Source organism: Mizuhopecten yessoensis, unplaced genomic scaffold (assembly GCF_002113885.1).
Source record: "Mizuhopecten yessoensis strain PY_sf001 unplaced genomic scaffold, ASM211388v2 scaffold7763, whole genome shotgun sequence".
Classification (NCBI taxonomy): domain Eukaryota; kingdom Metazoa; phylum Mollusca; class Bivalvia; order Pectinida; family Pectinidae; genus Mizuhopecten; species Mizuhopecten yessoensis.
The window spans coordinates 753,334-773,432 of record NW_018407210.1 but is presented as its reverse complement, the minus strand read 5'-3'; the positions used below and the strand labels follow the sequence as shown (position 1 = coordinate 773,432).

General features: G+C 42.5%; 1 protein-coding gene across 1 annotated transcript in view; it reads left to right on the top strand.

Annotated features, from left to right (window-relative positions):
• LOC110454280 overlaps positions 1 to 15,089 on the top strand; it is a 32,475-nt gene extending 17,386 nt beyond the window's left edge. Inside the window, exons 4-5 of the mRNA XM_021503709.1 lie at positions 1,193 to 1,449; positions 13,517 to 15,089. Coding sequence (XP_021359384.1) covers positions 1,193 to 1,449; positions 13,517 to 14,874 — 1,615 coding nt within the window. The 3' untranslated portion in view covers positions 14,875 to 15,089. The remainder of the gene's footprint in view (positions 1 to 1,192; positions 1,450 to 13,516) is intronic.
• Positions 15,090 to 20,099: the final 5,010 nt, after the last annotated feature.

Sequence of the window (20,099 nt, the reverse complement as noted above, 5' to 3'; positions counted from 1 at the left end):
CGAAGGCTGAACTTGTTGAATAGTATCAGAAATACAACGAGCGTAAAGATTAGGAATCTTACCGCCACTTTTGCCAAGACACAAGACTTGTAACTGATCCGGGTCAAAACCTAGATTTGTCCATGAACCCGTAAGGCTATCATCCAAACGGCGAATAAAACTGTGACCCAAAACGATAACTGACGACATTACAACGTACAGTCAAGTACATAAAGTTTATCTTGTATATACTAAAATCTGTGATCAGATAAAACAATACAAAACTTTACAAGTTGAAATAAAATTGACCTTGACCGTACGGATCTTGTTCCGCCATCTTCTTTTGTCAGCTTCTGAATAGGAGCTGCTGCGTCATTTGTATTTATAGTGATCTAATTATAGCAACATATCAATGCGCGCATGTAACCTGTCGGACCGCATCACTCATACCCCAACATACCTCCTTCCGCAAAAAAAATTAGTTATGTAAAAGCATGTAAGTCTGACTGCATAAATTACATTAAAACAAGTTTTAATTTGTATTTAAACAGTATGTACTGGCCCGTCTGTTATGTGTCCTATCAGCCTATAAGTAATGTTAACAGTATGTACTGGTCCGTGTGTTATGTGTCCTATCAGCCTATAAGTAATGTTAAACAGTATGTCCTGGTCCGTCTGTTTTGTGTCCTATCAGCCTATAAGTAATGTGAAACAGTATGTCCTGGTCCGTCTGTTTTGTGTCCTATCATCCTATAAGTAATGTTAACAGTATGTCCTGGTCCGTGTGTTATGTGTCCTATCAGCCTATAAGTAATTTTAAACAGTATGTTCTGGTCCGTCTGTTATGTGTCCTATCGGCCTATTAGTAATGTTAAACAGTATGTACTGGTCCGTCTGTTATGTGTCCTATCCGCCTATAAGTAATGTTAAACAGTATGTCCTGGTCCGTCTGTTATGTGTCCTATCGGCCTATAAGTAATGTTAAACAGTATGTACATGTCCGTCTGTTATGTGTCCTATCAGCCTATAAGTAATGTTAAACAGTATGTTCTGGTCCGTCTGTTATGTGTCCTATCAGCCTATAATTAATGTTAAACAGTTGTTTGCAGCTGTCTTAGTCCGTTGTCGGCACTCTGTAAATATTATTTTGTATTGTGGTTTTCGTCAGTGTTTCGTCCTTGGTGCTATTTTCTCTTTGATATGTTGGAAACAGGAACGCGGATTCGGGCTTCAACAGAGGATCGAGTGACCTCGGATACTGGTTAGATATTGATGACAGGGAAACAGAAAACACATTTGTAACGCAGCTTGGCCCCGCCCCCTGGATAAGATGGCGACCTGGACAACCTAATGACGCAGGTGACCCCTTGGGTGACCAGGACTGCGTCGTTCTGTTTCCTTATGACAGCTACTTGCTTCAGGATAAATATTGTACCATGGAAAACAAGCCGCTGTGTTACCATCATCAGAGTAAGTAAATGCTTTCGTCTTCATTATTACATGTTGTCGACACTTTATCAAATTGATATTATCTTGATAAAGAAGACGTAACATTCCAGTAACTTAATTCTAAACCTCCATTTCTTTAATAAGTGATGTCATGGTGAATTGCTTCTGTATATAATTAATTAGTTTTGGCGCCACTGTTGTTGTCTCACTTTTACTTTGGTGTCTCCTCACTTCCTGTTGTTTTCTTTCCCTTTGTTTCGGTTCATTCTCACTTCCTGTTGTTGTCTTTCCCTTTATGTTTTGCGTCCCTGGACCTCCTGTTGTCGTCTTTCCTTTTCGTTTTGGTGTCTCCCCACATCCTGTTGTTTTCTTTCCTTTTGTTTCAGTGTCTCGTCACTTCGTTTTGTTGTCTTTTTGTTTTGTTTTTGTGTCCCCGCACTTCCGGTGTTCTTTCCTTTTGTTTTTATGTCCCCGCACTTCCGGTGTTCTTTCCTTTTGTTTTTGTGTCCCCGCACTTCCGGTGTTCTTTCTTTTGTTTTTGTGTCCCCGCACTTCCTGTGTTCTTTCCTTTTGTTTTGATGTCTGTTCATTTCCTGTGAAAAAATGTAAACTTCATTTATTCTACAACAATTACGAAACAAGTTTTTTCAACTTATATCAATCAATTTTGGCCCGGATGTTAGCGTGCGGTGGATCTTAATGTGGGTAATGTGGGGGAAAACCGGAGAACCCGGAGAAAACCCATGTGTTCGGGCAGATGTCCCCATAGCTTTTCACGTCCGATCGAGGAATCGAAATCCGGTCGTTCGGTGAAAGGCTATTCACTGCGCCACCCGACCATCCATTTCATGTTGCCTTTCCATTTACTTTGGTGTCTCCTCACTTCTTGTCGTTGCTTTTTCTATTGTATCGACGTTTCACAATTCCTGGAAATGATCTGGTGGGATGTGTGTTGCGGTATCTGTGCATTCCAGCGAGGTGGTCCTATAAAGCCAGTCCCACTACATAAGAAAACAATACATCTCCAGTACACGCGCAGGCAAACATAGGGAGATATTAGCCGGGTGGCATAAGACTAGTAGTTGGCGTCTGATAAGGCATCTCCTGCAAATTCCTTGATATTGTGTTGATTTATGCATTATTTAATGCAAATGTTAATTGAATAAGTTCTTTACTTGTATCAATGTACTGAAAAGCGCTATAGAGTGGCTTATTCTATCTAGATATGGCGCTTAATCAAATGTTGCATATCTATTTATTTTAGTGTTTTCTTCATTCCCTGTTGTTGTCTTTCGTATTGTTTCTGTGTCATCTCACTCTCTGTTGTTCTCTTTCGTATTGTTTCTGTGTCATCTGACTCTCTGTTGTTGTCGTTCGTATTGTTTCTGTGTCTACTCACTCTCTGTTGTTCTCTTTCGTATTGTTTCTGTGTCATCTCACTCTTTGTTGTTGTCGTTCGTTTTGTTTCTGTGTCTCCTCACACTCTGTTGTTGTCGTTCGTATTGTTTCTGTGTCATCTTACTCTCTGTTGTTCTCTTTCGTATTGTTTCTGTGTCTACTCACACTCTGTTGTTGTCGTTTGTATTGTTTCTGTGTCATCTCACTCTCTGTTGTTGTCGTTCGTATTGTTTCCGTGTCTACTCACTTCCTGTTGTTCTCTTTCGTATTGTTTCTGTGTCTACTCACTCTCTGTTGATGTCTTTCGTTTTGTTTCTGTGTCTACTCACTCTCTGTTGTTATCGTTCGTATTGTTTCTGTGTCATCTCACTCTCTGTTGATTTCTTTCGTATTGTTTCTGTGTCATCTCACTCTCTGTTGTTGTCGTTCGTATTGTTTCCGTGTCTACTCACTTCCTGTTGTTCTCTTTCGTATTGTTTCTGTGTCTACTCACTTCCTGTTATTGTCTTTCGTATTGTTTCTGTGTCTACTCACTCTCTGTTGTTGTCTTTCGTTTTGTTTCTGTGTCTCCTCACTCTCTGTTGATGTCTTTCGTATTGTTTCTGTGTCTACTCCCTCTCTGTTGTTGTCTTTCGTTTTGTTTCTGTGTCTACTCACTCTCTGTTGTTGTCTTTCGTTTTGTTTCTGTGTCTACTCACTCTCTGTTGTTGTCTTTCGTATTGTTTCTGTGTCTACTCCCTCTCTGTTGATGTCTTTTGTTTTGTTTCTGTGTCTCCTCACTCTCTGTTGTTGTCGTTCGTATTGTTTCTGTGTCTACTCCCTTCCTGTTGTTGTCTTTCGTATTGTTTCTGTGTCTACTCACTCTCTGTTGATGTCTTTTGTTTTGTTTCTGTGTCTACTCACTCTCTGTTGTTGTCGTTCGTATTGTTTCTGTGTCTACTCACTTCCTGTTGTTCTCTTTCGTATTGTTTCTGTGTCTACTCACACTCTGTTGTTGTCGTTCGTATTGTTTCTGTGTCTACCCACTTCCTGTTGTTCTCTTTCGTATTGTTTCTGTGTCTACTCAATTCCTGTTGTTCTCTTTCGTATTGTTTCTGTGTCATCTCACTCTTTGTTGTTCTCGTTCGTTTTGTTTCTGTGTCTCCTCACACTCTGTTGTTGTCGTTCACTCACTTCCTGTTGTTCTCTTTCGTATTGTTTCTGTGTCATCTCACTCTTTGTTGTTGTCGTTCGTTTTGTTTCTGTGTCTCCTCACACTCTGTTGTTGTCGTTCGTATTGTTTCTGTGTCTCCTCACTCTCTGTTGTTGTCGTTCGCATTGTTTCTATGTCTACTCACTTCCTGTTGTTGTCTTTTGTATTGTTTCTGTGTCTTCTCACTCTCTGTTGTTGTCGTTTGTATTGTTTCTGTGTCATCTCACTCTCTGTTGTTGTCGTTCGTTTTGTTTCTGTGTCTACTCACTCTCTGTTGTTGTAGTTCGTATTGTTTCTGTGTCATCTCACTCTCTGTTGTTGCCGTTCGTATTGTTTCTGTGTCTACTCACTCTCTGTTGGTGTCTTTCGTATTGTTTCTGTGTCATCTCACTCTCTGTTGATTTCTTTCGCATTGTTTCTGTGTCATCTCACTCTCTGTTGTTGCCGTTCGTATTGTTTCTGTGTCTACTCACTCTCTGTTATTCTCTTTCGTATTGTTTCTGTGTCTACTCACTCTCTGTTGTTGTCGTTCGTATTGTTTCTGTGTCATCTCACTCTCTGTTGATTTCTTTCGTATTGTTTCTGTGTCATCTCACTCTCTGTTGTTGTCTTTCGTATTGTTTTTGTGTCGACTCACTCTGTTGTTGTCGTTCGTATTGTTTCTGTGTTATCTCACTCTCTGTTGATTTCTTTCGTATTGTTTCTGTGTCATCTCACTCTCTGTTGTTGTCTTTCGTATTGTTTTTGTGTCTACTCACTCTGTTGTTGTCGTTCGTATTGTTTCTGTGTCTACTCACTTCCTGTTATTGTCTTTCGTATTGGTTCTGTGTCTACTCACTCTCTGTTGTTGTCGTTTTTATTGTTTCTGTGTCTACTCACACTCTGTTGTTTTCTTTCGTATTGTTTCTGTGTCTACTCACTCTCAGTTGTTGTCGTTTGTATTGTTTCTGTGTCATCTCACTCTCTGTTGTTCTCTTTCGTATTGTTTCTGAGTCTACTCACTCTCTGTTGTTGTCGTTTGTATTATTTCTGTGTCTACTCACTCTCTGTTGTTGTCGTTTGTATTGTTTCTGTGTATACTCACTCTCTGTTGTTGTCGTTCGTATTGTTTCTGTGTCACCTCACTCTCTGTTGTTGTCGTTCGTATTGTTTTTGTGTCTCCTCACACTCTGTTGTTGTCGTTCGTATTGTTTCTGTGTCTACTCACTTCCTGTTGTTGTCTTTTGTATTGTTTGTGTGTCTACTCATTCTCTGTTGTTGTCGTTTGTATTGTTTCTGTGTCTACTCACTCTCTGTTATTATCTTTCGTATTGTTTCTGTGTCTACTCCCTCTCTGTTGTTGTCTTTTCGTATTGTTTCTGTGTCTACTCACACTCTGTTGTTCTCTTTCGTATTGTTTCTGTGTCTTCTCACTTCCTGTTGTTGTCTTTTGTATTGTTTCTGTGTCTACTCACTTCCTGTTGTTGTCGGACGTATTGTTTTTGTGTCTATTCACTCTCTGTTGTTGTCGTTTGTATTGTTTCTGTGTCTACTCACTCTCTGTTGTTGTCGTTTGTATTGTTTCTGTGTATACTCACTTCCTGTTGTTGTCTTTTGTATTGTTTCTGTGTCTACTCACTCTCTGTTGTTGTCTTTCGTATTGTTTCTGTGTCTACTCACTCTCTGTTGTTGTCTTTCGTATTGTTTTTGTGTCTCCTCACTCTCTGTTATTCTCTTTCGTATTGTTTCTGTGTCTACTCACTTCCTGTTGTTGTCTTTTGTATTGTTTCTGTGTCAACTCACTTCCTGTTGTTGTCGTTTGTATTGTTTTTGTGTCTACTCACTCTCTGTTGTTCTCTTTCGTATTGTTTCTGTGTCTATTCACTCTCTGTTGTTGTCGTTTGTATTGTTTCTGTGTTTACTCACTCTCTGTTGTTGTCTTTCGTATTGTTTCTGTGTCTACTCACTTCCTGTTGTTGTCGTTTGTATTGTTTTTGTGTCTACTCACTCTCTGTTGTCGTTTGTATTGTTTCTGTTTGTATTGTTTCTGTGTCTACTCACTCTCAGTTGTTCTCTTTCGTATTCTTTCTGTGTCTTCTCACTTCCTGTTATTGTTTTTCGCATTGTTTCTGTGTCTACTCACACTCTGTTGTTCTCTTTCGTATTGTTTCTGTGTCTCCTTACTTCCTGTTGTTGTTGTTCGTATTGTTTTAGTGACTCTTGTTCTCTTTCGTATTGTTTTTGTGTCTACTCACTCTCTGTTGTCGTTTGTATTGTTTCTGTGTCTACTCACTCTCTGTTGTTCTCTTTCGTATTCTTTCTGTGTCTACTCACTTCCTGTTATTGTTTTTCGTATTGTTTCTGTGTCTACTCACTCTCTGTTGTTGTCGTTCGTATTGTTTCTGTGTCTACTCACTCTCTGTTGTTCTCTTTCGTATTGTTTCTGTGTCTACTCACTTACTGCTGTTGTCGTTCGTATTGTTTAAGTGTCCCTGCACTTCCTGTTGTTGTCGTTCGTATTGTTTTTGTGCCCCTCACTTCCTGTTGTTGTCGTTCGTATTGTTTTCGTGTCTCCCCACTTCCTGTTGTTGTCGTTCATATTGTTTTCGTGACTCCTCACTCTCTGTTGTTGTCGTTCGTATTGTTTTAGTGACCCTTCACTTCCTGTTGTTGTCGTTCGTATTGTTTTAGTGTCCCTTCACTTCTTGTTGTTGTCGTTCGTATTGTTTCTGTGTCTCCTCACTTCCTGTTGTTGTCGTTCGTTTTTTTTTCGTGTCTCCCCATATCCTGTTGTTGTCGTTCGTATTGTTGTCGTTCGTATTGTTGTCGTGTCTCCCCACATTCTGTTGTTGTCGTTCGTATTGTTTCTATGTCTCCTCACTTCCTGTTGTTGTCGTTCGTATTGTTTCTGTGTCTCCTCACTTCCTGTTGTTGTCGTTCGTATTGTTTAAGTGACCCTTGACTTCCTGTTGTTGTCGTTCGTATTGTTTCTGTGTCTCCTTACTTCCTGTTGTTGTCGTTCGTATTGTTTTAGTGACTCCTCACTTCCTGTTGTTGTCGTTGGTATTGTTTAAGTGATCCTTCACTTCCTGTTGTTGTCGTTCGTATTGTTTCTGTGTCTCCTTACTTCCTGTTGTTGTCGTTCGTATTGTTTCTGTGTCTCCTTACTTCCTGTTGTTGTCGTTCGTATTGTTTTAGTGACCCTTCACCTCCTGTTGATGTCGTTCGTATTGTTTCTGTGTCTCCTCACTTCCGGTTGTAGTCGTTCGTATTGTTTTCGTGTCCCTTCACTTCCTTTTGTTGTCGTTCGTATTGTTTTTGTGCCCCTCACTTCCTGTTGTTGTCGTTCGTATTGTCTTCGTGTCTCCCCACTTTCTGTTGTTGTTCATATTGTTTTCGTGACTCCTCACTCTCTGTTGTTGTCGTTCGTATTGTTTTAGTGACCCTTCACTTCCTGTTGTTGTCGTTCGTATTGTTTTAGTGTCCCTTCACTTCCTGTTGTTGTCGTTCGTATTGTTTCTGTGTCTCCTCACTTCCTGTTGTTGTCGTTCGTTTTTTTTTTCGTATGTCCCCATATCCTGTTGTTGTCGTTCGTATTGTTGTCGTGTCTCCCCACATTCTGTTGTTGTCGTTGGTATTGTTTCTATGTCTCCTCACTTCCTGTTGTTGTCGTTCGTATTGTTTTAGTGACCCCTCACTTCCTGTTGTTGTCGTTCGTATTGTTTTTGTGCCCCTCACTTCCTGTTGTTGTCGTTCGTATTGTTTAAGTGACCCTTGACTTCCTGTTGTTGTCTTTTGTATTGTTTCTGTGTTTCTGTGTCTACTCACTTCCTGTTGTTGTCTTTTGTATTGTTTCTGTGTTTCTGTGTCTACTCACTTCCTGTTGTTGTCGTTCGTAATATCCTGTTGTTGTCGTTCGTATTGTTGTCGTGTCTCCCCACATTCTGTTGTTGTCGTTCGTATTGTTTCTATGTCTCCTCTCTTCCTGTTGTTGTCGTTCGTATTGTTTTAGTGACTCCTCACTTCCTGCTGTTGTCGTTGGTATTGTTTAAGTGATCCTTCACTTCCTGTTGTTGTCGTTCGTATTGTTTTAGTGACCCTTCACTTCCTGTTGTTGTCGTTCGTATTGTTTCTGTTGTTGTCGTTCGTATTGGTTTTGTGTCTACTCACTCTCTGTTGTTGTCGTTCGTATTTTTGTCGTGTCTCCCCGCATCCTGTTGTTGTCTTTCGTATTGTTTTAGTGACTCCTCCCTGTTGTTGTCGTTCGTATTGTTTTTGTGTCTACTCACTCTCTGTTGTTCTCTTTCGTATTGTTTCTGTGTCTACTCACACTCTTGTTTTAGTGACCCTTCACCTCCTGTTGATGTCGTTCGTATTGTTTCTGTGTCTCCTCCCTTCCGGTTGTAGTCGTTCGTATTGTTTTCGTGTCCCTTCACTTCCTTTTGTTGTCGTTCGTATTGTTTTTGTGCCCCTCACTTCCTGTTGTTGTCGTTCGTATTGTTTAAGTGACCCTTGACTTCCTGTTGTTGTCTTTTGTATTGTTTCTGTGTCAACTCACTTCCTGTTGTTGTCGTTTGTATTGTTTTTGTGTCTACTCATTCTCTGTTGTTCTCTTTCGTATTGTTTCTGTGTCTACTCACACTCTGTTGTTCTCTTTCGTATTGTTTCTGTGTCATCTCACTCTCTGTTGTTGTCTTTCGTATTGTTTTTGTGTCTACTCACTCTCTGTTGTTCTCTTTCGTATTGTTTCTGTGTCATCTCACTCTCTGTTGTTGTCTTTCGTATTGTTTTTGTGTGTCCTCACTCTCTGTTGTTCTCTTTCGTATTGTTTCTGTGTCATCTCACTCTCTGTTGTTGTCTTTCGTATTGTTTTTGTGTGTCCTCACTCTCTGTTGTTCTCTTTCGTATTGTTTCTGTGTCATCTCACTCTCTGTTGTTGTCGTTCGTATTGTTTTAGTGACCCCTCACTTCCTGTTGTTGTCGTTCGTATTGTTTTTGTGCCCCTCACTTCCTGTTGTTGTCGTTCGTATTGTTTTAGTGTCCCTTCACTTCCTGTTGTTGTCGTTCCTATTGTTTCTGTGTCTCCTCACTTCCTGTTGTTGTCGTTCTTTTTTTTTTTCGTATGTCCCCATATCCTGTTGTTTTCGTTCGTATTGTTGTCGTGTCTCCCCACATTCTGTTGTTGTCGTTGGTATTGTTTCTACTACTCACTCTCTGTTGTTGTCTTTCGTATTGTTTTTGTGTGTCCTCACTCTCTGTTGTTCTCTTTCGTATTGTTTCTGTGTCTACTCACTTCCTGTTATTGTCTTTCGTATTGTTTCTGTGGCTACTCACTCTCTGTTGTTGTCGTTCGTATTGTTTCTGTGTCATCTCACTCTCTGTTGTTGTCGTTCGTATTGTTTTAGTGACCCTTCACTTCCTGTTGTTGTCGTTCGTATTGTTTTTGTGTCTACTCACTCTCTGTTGTTGTCGTTCGTATTGTTGTCGTGTCTCCCCGCATCCTGTTGTTGTCTTTCGTATTGTTTTATTGACTCCTCACTTCCTGTTGTTGTCTTTCGTATTGTTTTAGTGACTCCTCACTTCCTGTTGTTGTCTTTCGTATTGTTTTAGTGACTCCTCCCTGTTGTTGTCGTTCGTATTGTTTTCGTGTCTCCCCACATTCTTTTGTTGTCTTTCGTATTCTTTCTGTGTCATCCCACTTCCTGTTGTTGTCGTTCGTATTGTTGTCGTGTCTCCCCGCATCCTGTTGTTGTCGTTCGTATTGTTTTAGTGAATCCTCACTTCCTGTTGTTGTCTTTCGTATTGTTTTAATGACTCCTTACTTCCTGTTGTTGTCGTTCGTATTGTTTTCGTGTCTCCCCACATCCTTTTGTTGTCTTTCGTATTCTTTCTGTGTCACCCCACTTCCTGTTTTTGTCGTTCGTATTGTTTTCTTGTCTCCCCACTTCCTGTTGTTGTCGTTCGTATTGTTTTCGTGTCTCCCCACATCTTTTTGTTGTCTTTCGTATTCCATCTGTGTCACCCCACTTCCTGTTGTTGTCTTTCGTATTGTTGTCGTGTCTCCCCACATCCTGTTGTTGTGTTTCGTATTGTTTTAGTGACTCATCACTTCCTGTTGTTGTCTTTTGTATTGTTTTCGTGTCTCCCCACATCCTGTTGTTGGCTTTTGTATTGTTTTAATGACTCCTCACTTCCTGTTGTTGTCTTTCGTATTGTTTTCGTGCTCCCCACATCCTTTTGTTGTCTTTCGTATTCTTTCTGTTTCACCCCACTTCTTGTTGTTGTCTTTCGTATTGTTTTCGTGTCTCCCCACATCCTGTTGTTGTCGGTCGTATTGTTTTAGTGACTCCTCACTTCCTGTTGTTGTCGTTCGTATTGTTTTAGTGACTCCTCACATCCTTTTGTTGTCTTTCGTATTCTTTCTGTGTCACCCCACTTCCTGTTGTTGTCGTTCGTATTGTTTTCTTGTCTTCCCACATCCTTTTGTTGTCTTTCGTATTCTTTCTGTGTCACCCCACTTCCTGTTGTTGTCTTTCGTATTGTTTTAGTGACTCCTCACTTCCTTTTGTTGTCTTTCGTATTCTTTCTGTGTCCCCCCACTTCCTGTTGTTGTCGTTCGTATTGTTTTCGTGTCTCCCCACATCCTATTGTTGACTTTCGTATTGTTTTCTTGTCTCCCCACATCCTTTTGTTGTCTTTAGTATTGTTTTCTGTGTCACTCCACTTCCTGTTGTTGTCGTTCGTATTGTTTTCTTGTCTTCCCACATCCTTTTGTTGTCTTTCGTATTCTTTCTGTGTCTCCCCACTTCCTGTTGTTGTCGTTCGTATTGTTTTCGTGTCTCCCCACATCCTATTGTTGACTTTCGTATTGTTTTCTTGTCTCCCCACATCCTTTTGTTGTCTTTCGTATTGTTTTCTGTGTCACTCCACTTCCTGTTGTTGTCGTTCGTATTGTTTTCGTGTCTCCCCACTTCCTGTTGTTGTCGTTCGTATTGTTTTAATGACTCCTCACTTCCTGTTGTTGTCTTTCGTATTGTTTTAGTGACTCCTCACTTCCTGTTTTTGTCTTTCGTATTGTTTTAGTGACTCCTCACTTCCTGTTGTTGTCTTTCGTATTGTTTTAGTGACTCCTCACTTCCTGTTGTTGTCTTTCGTATTGTTTTAGTGACTCCTCGCTTCCTGTTTTTGTCTTTCGTATTGTTTTCGTGTCTGCCCACTTCCTGTTGTTGTCGTTCGTATTGTTTTAATGACTCCCCACATCCTATTGTTGACTTTCGTATTGTTTTCGTGTCTCCCCACTTCCTATTGTTGACTTTCGTATTGTTTTCGTGTCTCCCCACTTCCTATTGTTGTCGTTCGTATTGTTGTCGTGTCTCCCCACATCCTATTGTTGACTTTCGTATTGTTTTCGTGTCTCATCACTTCCTGTTGTTGTATCTACCAATCAATTTTAAGCTAAGGTTTCCCCTTTGGTGCTGACGGTCCGGTATTTATACTCTGTTCTGGCTTACCGAGATAACGTTCGATCCTTTCTAGGATATCGTTAGTTATACTTTAGAATTTTGGTCTTTAAATGATTGATTTCACCTTAAAGAATAACAATACCACCTGATGATGCCATGTGACCGCAGATCAACGAGAATTGGACGATCATTGTCGTAATAGAGCAAATACGCTGCTGCTATATAATTAAGAAAAACGAACAATATGTCGTCAACCAATTACTATGATATTGTCAGTTAACGATGGTGATGTCACCATTCTACAGCAGCTAGGGCAATTTGGATTTCCAACCTTTTGGCTCTTAGTATCACCGATGAGTCCTAAAAGGACGGACCAGCTGTATGATGTAGTGAACTTTATGTTTGGCGGATTGTGTCTATTACCGTATGTTACCAGCTGTATGATGTAGTGTACTTTATGTTTGGTGGATTGTGTCTATTACCGTATGTTACCAGCTGTATGATGTAGTGTACTATATGTTTGGCGGATTGTGTCTATTACCGTATGTTACCAGCTGTATGATGTAGTGTACTATATGTTTGGCGGATTGTGTCTATTACCGTATGTTACCAGCTGTGTGATGTAGTGTACTATATGTTTGGCGGATTGTGTCTATTACCGTATGTTACCAGCTGTGTGATGTAGTGTACTATATGTTTGGCGGATTGTGTCTATTACCGTATGTTACCAGCTGTGTGATGTAGTGTACTATATGTTTGGCGGATTGTATCTATTACCGTATGTTACCAGCTGTATGATGTAGTGTACTTTATGTTTGGCGGATTGTATCTATTACCGTATGTTACCAGCTGTATGATGTAGTGTACTTTATGTTTGGCGGATTGTGTCTATTACCGTATGTTACCAGCTGTGTGATGTAGTGTACTATATGTTTGGCGGATTGTGTCTATTACCGTATGTTACCAGCTGTGTGATGTAGTGTACTATATGTTTGGCGGATTGTATCTATTACCGTATGTTACCAGCTGTATGATGTAGTGTACTTTATGTTTGGCGGATTGTATCTATTACCGTATGTTACCAGCTGTAAGGTGTAGTGTACTTTATGTTTGGCGGATTGTGTCTATTACCGTATGTTACCCGCTGTATGATGTAGTGTACTTTATGTTTGGGGGATTGTATCTATTACCGTATGTTACCAGCTGTAAGGTGTAGTGTCCTTTATGTTTGGCGGATTGTGTCTATTACCGTATGTTATCAGCTGTGTGATGTAGTGTACTATATGTTTGGCGGATTGTGGCTATTACCGTATGTTACCAGCTGTATGATGTAGTGTACTTTATGTTTGGCGGATTGTACCTATTACCGTATGTTATTGGTGCTACCACCTGTGTGTGTCTTGCGTTTAACTCCCAATATGGAGCTATTGTTGATTAATCTCGGTTATATTGTCAACATATCCCCAACAATGTAGCATTCTGTTTTAAATAAACGAAATAGGTTTTTAATATGAACTAGTTTTATCGAATAACTCACCAGAAAATGTAATATGTGCCATTTATTTAAACTGCTTCAAAAATGTACTTAATATAGGAAATAGAGATTTATTTTATCATTTGAAATGACATATATGAGTTGTAGTGTTACACTTTTTTGTTTTTAATCAATTGTACGTTTGAGTCTGGTGTAGAGGACATTACTCCTGTATCAGGAAGCTGTTTTTAACTTGACGGACAACAAAGTCACAGAGATTCTTACGTATAACTATTTAATTTGTATGGCTTCCTACTTAAACTTGGTAAATTTTCAAATAAGCGCTTCCTGAGCTTTGTTTTTCTAGTGATTAGCCATGAAACAAAGACAAAACTCCAGCACTATGACCTAGACCTTTAAGGTAGTTTTGCTAAAAGGCTGTTTTTTCTACATGCTTAAACACCAATTATATACAGGGTGTTCTCTGAGTGCCAACCTATTTACCAACAATAGGCCGGTGTTTATATACATACGTATGCTTTTGACATCCATAATTATACATTTGTTTGTATATTTGTGCAGCTGGAGACGGATTCCGCCACGTTTACACGCACAATTTAAACTCAGAATTCGGTAACGTGACGTCGCTAGGTCAGGCGATACAAAAAGGTGCTGACATCCGGGTCCTGATCCACTCGTTTGACACCAACGTAGACCTCGTCGTCAATGTTGATTATGTGGAGAACTTGAATCTAATATATGCTCTATCAGTACACAACATGGAGATAACGGGGGTGTCGACCCGTGTCATACTGACAGCGTCCACTACTGGGGAACTGAAAGTGACGCGCTGGGTGTCCGGCACCGCGTCTTCTACAACCCGCAAGGCCTGGATGAGCTGGTACGCTACTGACAAACAAAGTGTGTCAGTGTTTGAGTCTACAACACCTAGCGAGTCCATGTTAACATCGGCCATAATGAATGGATCTGATATCAGAGTACAAACTGTACTAGATTCTTATTCTTTACATGACGTGTACTTCGGCCGAAACGTTACTGGTCAGTTTGCCTGGAAACCGAGTCAGTTCGATACCACCTGGACGTGCAAACTGCTGAACAAAGTTAACATGTTTGACATTAACTGGAATACCGGGTCGAACATGACGTTGTCGGATCCGACAGACTTTAAACTTCTGGCCGGAGACCCTTGGCAATTGGTATTTTCGAACGACGAAAGTGGGTTGCGTTTGTATGGATGGGTGACCGACTTGATCACGTACATCCAATCTGGACACAGGGTTAAGGTCATATATGACGGTCGTTCCGCCAAAGTTGACACCGTTTATATACAATCTGCCACGGTGTCCGTCATGTTGGCTTTAGGATTGGATCTTGATGACGTAGATGCCTCTACGAGTTCATGGACCAGGACAATAACTCTTGTATCCACTTCTGGAACCGTCCGCACGTATGGTTTCAGTCCAGATAGTGCAACGGTTCTCTGGAATAGCAGCAGCACCGTCACTGTCCAGTGGTACGTAGACAAGGCCGTTTGGACGGAAGTTCATAGGTCACTCATCGACATCACGGACAATTTTATCGGAAATGCAAACATAAACGATGTGTTTTATGCAGGACAGCCCTTTCGTATCCGCGTGGAGTTACCGGCAGTTTCCTACTCAATGACGTCATTGGCGGACAGCGTTTCTTACGATACTGCTAATGAGATCTTCACTGCAAAGTGGTCACGACATTTCAGCGTCATATACAATGAGATTGATGGAAATTTTGAACTCAATGAACCTGTTGAATATAACTATTTTGAAGTAACCAGTACCGGTACAATGACAACGTCAACGTTGGTAAATGGACAGTATTCTGTTCAAAGCTTCTCGTCCATAGTAAATGTATGGTGGTTCTCACAGCCATATCTTTTCTGAGGACGGGGGGTCGTTGGTCATTACGGTGGTTCTCACAGCCATATCTTTTCTGAGGACGGGGGGTCGTTGGTCATTACGGTGGATCTCACAGCCATATCTTTTCTGAGGACGGGGGGTCGTTGGTCATTACGGTGGTTCTCACAGCCATATCTTTTCTGAGGACGGGGGGTCGTTGGTCATTACGGTGGATCTCACAGCCATATCTTTTCTGAGGACGGGGGGTCGTTGGTCATTACGGTGGATCTCACAGCCATATCTTTTCTGAGGACGGGGGGTCGTTGGTCATTACGGTGGTTCTCACAGCCATATCTTTTCTGAGGACGGGGGTCGTAGACAATACGCGGTGGTTGTCAAAGTTATAACCTTTTCTGAGGACCGGGGTCGTAGGCCATTGCAGTGGTTGTCAAAGTCATATATTTTCTGAAGACGGAGGTCGTAGGCCATTACGGTGAATGTCAAAGTTATATCTTTCCTGAGGACGGGGGTCGTAGGCCATTCCAGTGGTTGGGAGGGGGNTGATGTGTTTCCATAGACGACTTTGATTTCTTATTAAGTCCTTGTGTGTTGCTACTGAAATAAACTGAGTTTCTAATTTATACTGAAAGTACCGGTTATATAAGTATGTCATTAGATACTAACAGTGTTCTATAGAGTAATATAAGGATAAGGGACAAAACACAGTACCATGTCACATGCACGAAACACAGCACCAAGTCACGGGGACGAAATACAGAACCATATCACGAGAACGAAACACAGTACCATGTCACAGGGACGAAACACAATACCATGTCACGGGGACAAAACACAGTACCATGTCACATAAACAAAATACAAGACCGTGTCACGGGGGTGAAACACAGTACCATATCACAGGGACGAAATCCAGTCCCGTGTTACGGGTTCGAAACACAGTACCATGTCACGGGAGCGAAACACAGTACCATGTCCCAGGGAAGAAACACAGTATCATGTCACGGAGACGAAACTCAGTACCATGTCACAGGGACGAAACACAGTACCATGTCACGGAGACGAAACACAGTACCATGTCACGGGGACTATACACATTACCATGTCACAGGGACGAAACACAGTATCATGTCAACACAGTACCACACAATGGCATGTCACGGGGACTATACACATTACCATGTCACAGGGACGAAACACAGTATCATGTCACGGAGACGAAACACAGTACCATGTCACGGGGACGAAAACACAGTACCATGTCAAAAGGACGAAACAAAGTACCATGTCACAAGGACGAAACATAGTACCATGTCAAGGGGACGAAACACAGTGCCATGTCACGGGGACGTAACACAATACCATGGCACAGGGACTATACACAATGCCATGTCACAGGGACTATACACAATACCATGTCACGGGGACTTAACACAGTACCATGTCACAAGGACGAAATATAGTACCATGTCAAGGGGACGAAGCACAGTGCCATGTCACGGGGATGTAACACAATACCATGTCACGGGGACTATACACAATCCCATGTCACAGGGACTATACACAATCCCATGTCACAGGGACTATAAATAGGGAGACGAAACACAGTACCATGTGACGGGGACGTAACACAGTACCATGTCCCGGGGACGTAACACAGTACCATGTCCCGGGGACGTAACACAGTACCATGTCCCGGGGACGTAACACAGTACCATGTCCCGGGGACGTAACACAGTACCATGTGACAGGGACTATACACAGTAACATGTCACGGGGACGAAACACATTACCATGTCACAGGGACGATACACAATACCATGTCACGGGGACGTAAAACAGTACCATGTCACGGGGATGAAACACAGTGCCATGTCACGGGGACGAAAGGGACGTAACACAATACCATGTCACAGGGACTATACACAGTACCATGTAACGGGGACGTAACACAGTACCATGTCACGGGGACGTAACACAGTACCATGTCACGGGGACGAAACACAGTGCCATGTCACGGGGACGTAACACAATACCATGTCACAGGGACTATACACAAAACCATGTCACGGGGACGAAACACAGTACCATGTGACAGGGACTATACACAGTACCATGTCACAGGGACGAAACACAGTACCATGTCACAGGGACGTAACACAATACCATGTCACAGGGAATATACACAGTACCATGTCACAGGGACGTAACACAGTACCATGTCACGGAGACTATACACAATACCATGTCACAGAGACTATACACAGTACCATGTCACAGGGACGAAACACAGTACCATGTCACAGGGAATATAAACAGTACCGTGTCACGGGGACTATACACAGTACCATGTCACGGGGACTATACACAGTACCATGTCACAGGGACGAAACACAATACCATGTCACAGGGACGAAACATAGTACCATGTCACGAGGACGAAACACAGTACCATGTCAAAAGGACGAAACACAGTACCATGTCACGGGGACGAAACACAGTACCATGTCAAAAGGACGAAACACAGCACCATGACACGCGGACGAAACACAGTACCATATCAAAAGGACGAAACACAGTACCATGTCAAAAGGACGAAACATAGTACCATGTCACGGGGACGAAACATAGTACCATGTCACGGGGACGAAACACAGTACCATGTCATGGGGACGAAACACAGTACCATGTCACGGCGACGTAACACAGTACGATGTCACGGGGACGAAACACAGCACCATGTCACGGGGACGAAACATAGTACCATGTCACGGGGACGAAACATAGTACCATGTCACGGAGACGAAACATAGTACCATGTCACGGGGTTGAAACACAGTACCATATCACAGGGACGAAATCCAGTCCCGTGTTACGAGTTCGAAACACAGTACCATGTCACGGGAGCGAAACACAGTACCATGTCACAGGGCAGAAACACAGTATCATGTCACGGAGACGAAACACAGGACCATGTCACAGGGACGAAACACAGTACCATGTCAAAAGGACGAAACAAAGTACCATGTCACAAGGAAGAAACATAGTACCATGTCACGGGGACGAAACACAGTGCCATGTCACGGGGACGTAACACAATACCATGTCACGGGGACGAAACACAGTACCATGTCACTGGGACGAAACACAGAACCATGTCACGGGGACGAAAACACAGTACCATGTCAAAAGGACGAAACAAAGTACCATGTCACAAGGACGAAACATAGCACCATGTCACGGGGACGAAACACAGTGCCATGTCACGGGGACGTAACACAATCCCATGTCACGGGGACGAAACACAGTACCATGTCAAAAGGACGAAGGACGAAACACATCACCATATCAAGGGGACGAAACACAGTACCATGTCACGGGGACGTAACACAGTACGAAGTCACGGGGACGAAACACAGCACAATGTCACGGGGACGAAACATAGTACCATGTCACGGAGACGAAACATAGTACCATGTCACGGGGGCGAAACACAGTACCATATCACAGAGACGAAATCCAGTCCCGTGTTACGGGTTCGAAACACAGTACCATGTCACGGGGACGAAACACTATACACAGTACCATGTCACAGGGACGAAACATAGTACCATGTCACGGGGACGTAACACAATACCATGTCACGGGGACGTAAAACAAGACCATGTCACAGGGACGTAACACAATGCCATGTCACAGGGACTATAAATAGTACCATGTCACGGGGACGAAACACAGTGCCTTGTCACGGGGACGTAACACAATACCATGTCACAAGTACCATGTCACAGGGACGAAACACAATACCATGTCACAGGGACTATAAACAGTACCATGTCACGGGGACCAAACACAGTACCATGTCACAGGGACGTAACACAATACCATGTCACAGGGAATATACACAGTACCATGTCACAGGGACTATACACAATACCATACAGGGACGAAACACAGTATCATGTCACGGAGACGAAACACAGTCCCATGTCACAGGGACGAAACACAGTACCATGTCAAAAGGACGAAACAAAGTACCGTGTCACAAGGACGAAACATAGCACCATGTCACGGGGACGAAACACAATGCCATGTCACACAGGGACTATACACAGTACCATGTCACAGGGACGTACCATGTCACGGCGACGTAACACAGTACGATGTCACGGGGACGAAACACAGCACCATGTCAAAAGGACGAAACACAGTACCATGACGAAACACAGTACCATGTCACGGGGACGTAACACAATACCATGTCACGGGGACGTAAAACAAGACCATGTCACAGGGACGAAACACAATACCATGTCACAGGGACGAAACATAGTACCATGTCACGGGGACGTAACACAATACCATGTCACGGGGACGATACACAGTACCATGTCACAGGGACGTAACACAGTACCATGTCACGTGGACGAAACACAGTACCATGTCACAGGGAAGTAACACAATACCATTTCACAGGGAATATACACAGTACCATGTCACAGGGACTATACACAATACCATGTCACGGGGACAAAACACAGTACCATGTCACAGGGACTATACACAGTACCATGTAACGGGGACGTAACACAATACCATGTCACAGGGAATATACACAGTACCATGTCACAGGGACGTACAATGTCACGGCGACGTAACACAGTACGATGTCACGGGGACGAAACACAGCACCATGTCAAAAGGACGAAACACAGTACCATGACGAAACACAGTACCATGTCACGGGGACGTAACACAATACCATGTCACAGGGACGTAAAACAAGACCATGTCACAGGGACGTAACACAATACCATGTCACAGGGACTATACACAATACCATGTCACGGGGACGAAACACAGTACCATGTCACAGGGACGTAACACAATACCATGTCACAGGGACTATAAATAGTACCATGTCACGGGGACGAAACACAGTGCCATGTCACGGGGACGTAACACAATACCATGTCACAGGGACTATACACAGTACCATGTCACGTGGACGTAACACAGTACCATGTCACGGGGACGAAACACAGTGCCATGTCACGGGGATGTAACACAATACCATGTCACAGGGACTATACACAATACCATGTCACGGGGACGAAACACAGTACCATGTCACAGGGACGTAACACAATACCATGTCACAGGGACTATAAATAGTACCATGTCACGGGGACGAAACACAGTGCCATGTCACGGGGACGTAACACAATACCATGTCACAGGGACTATACACA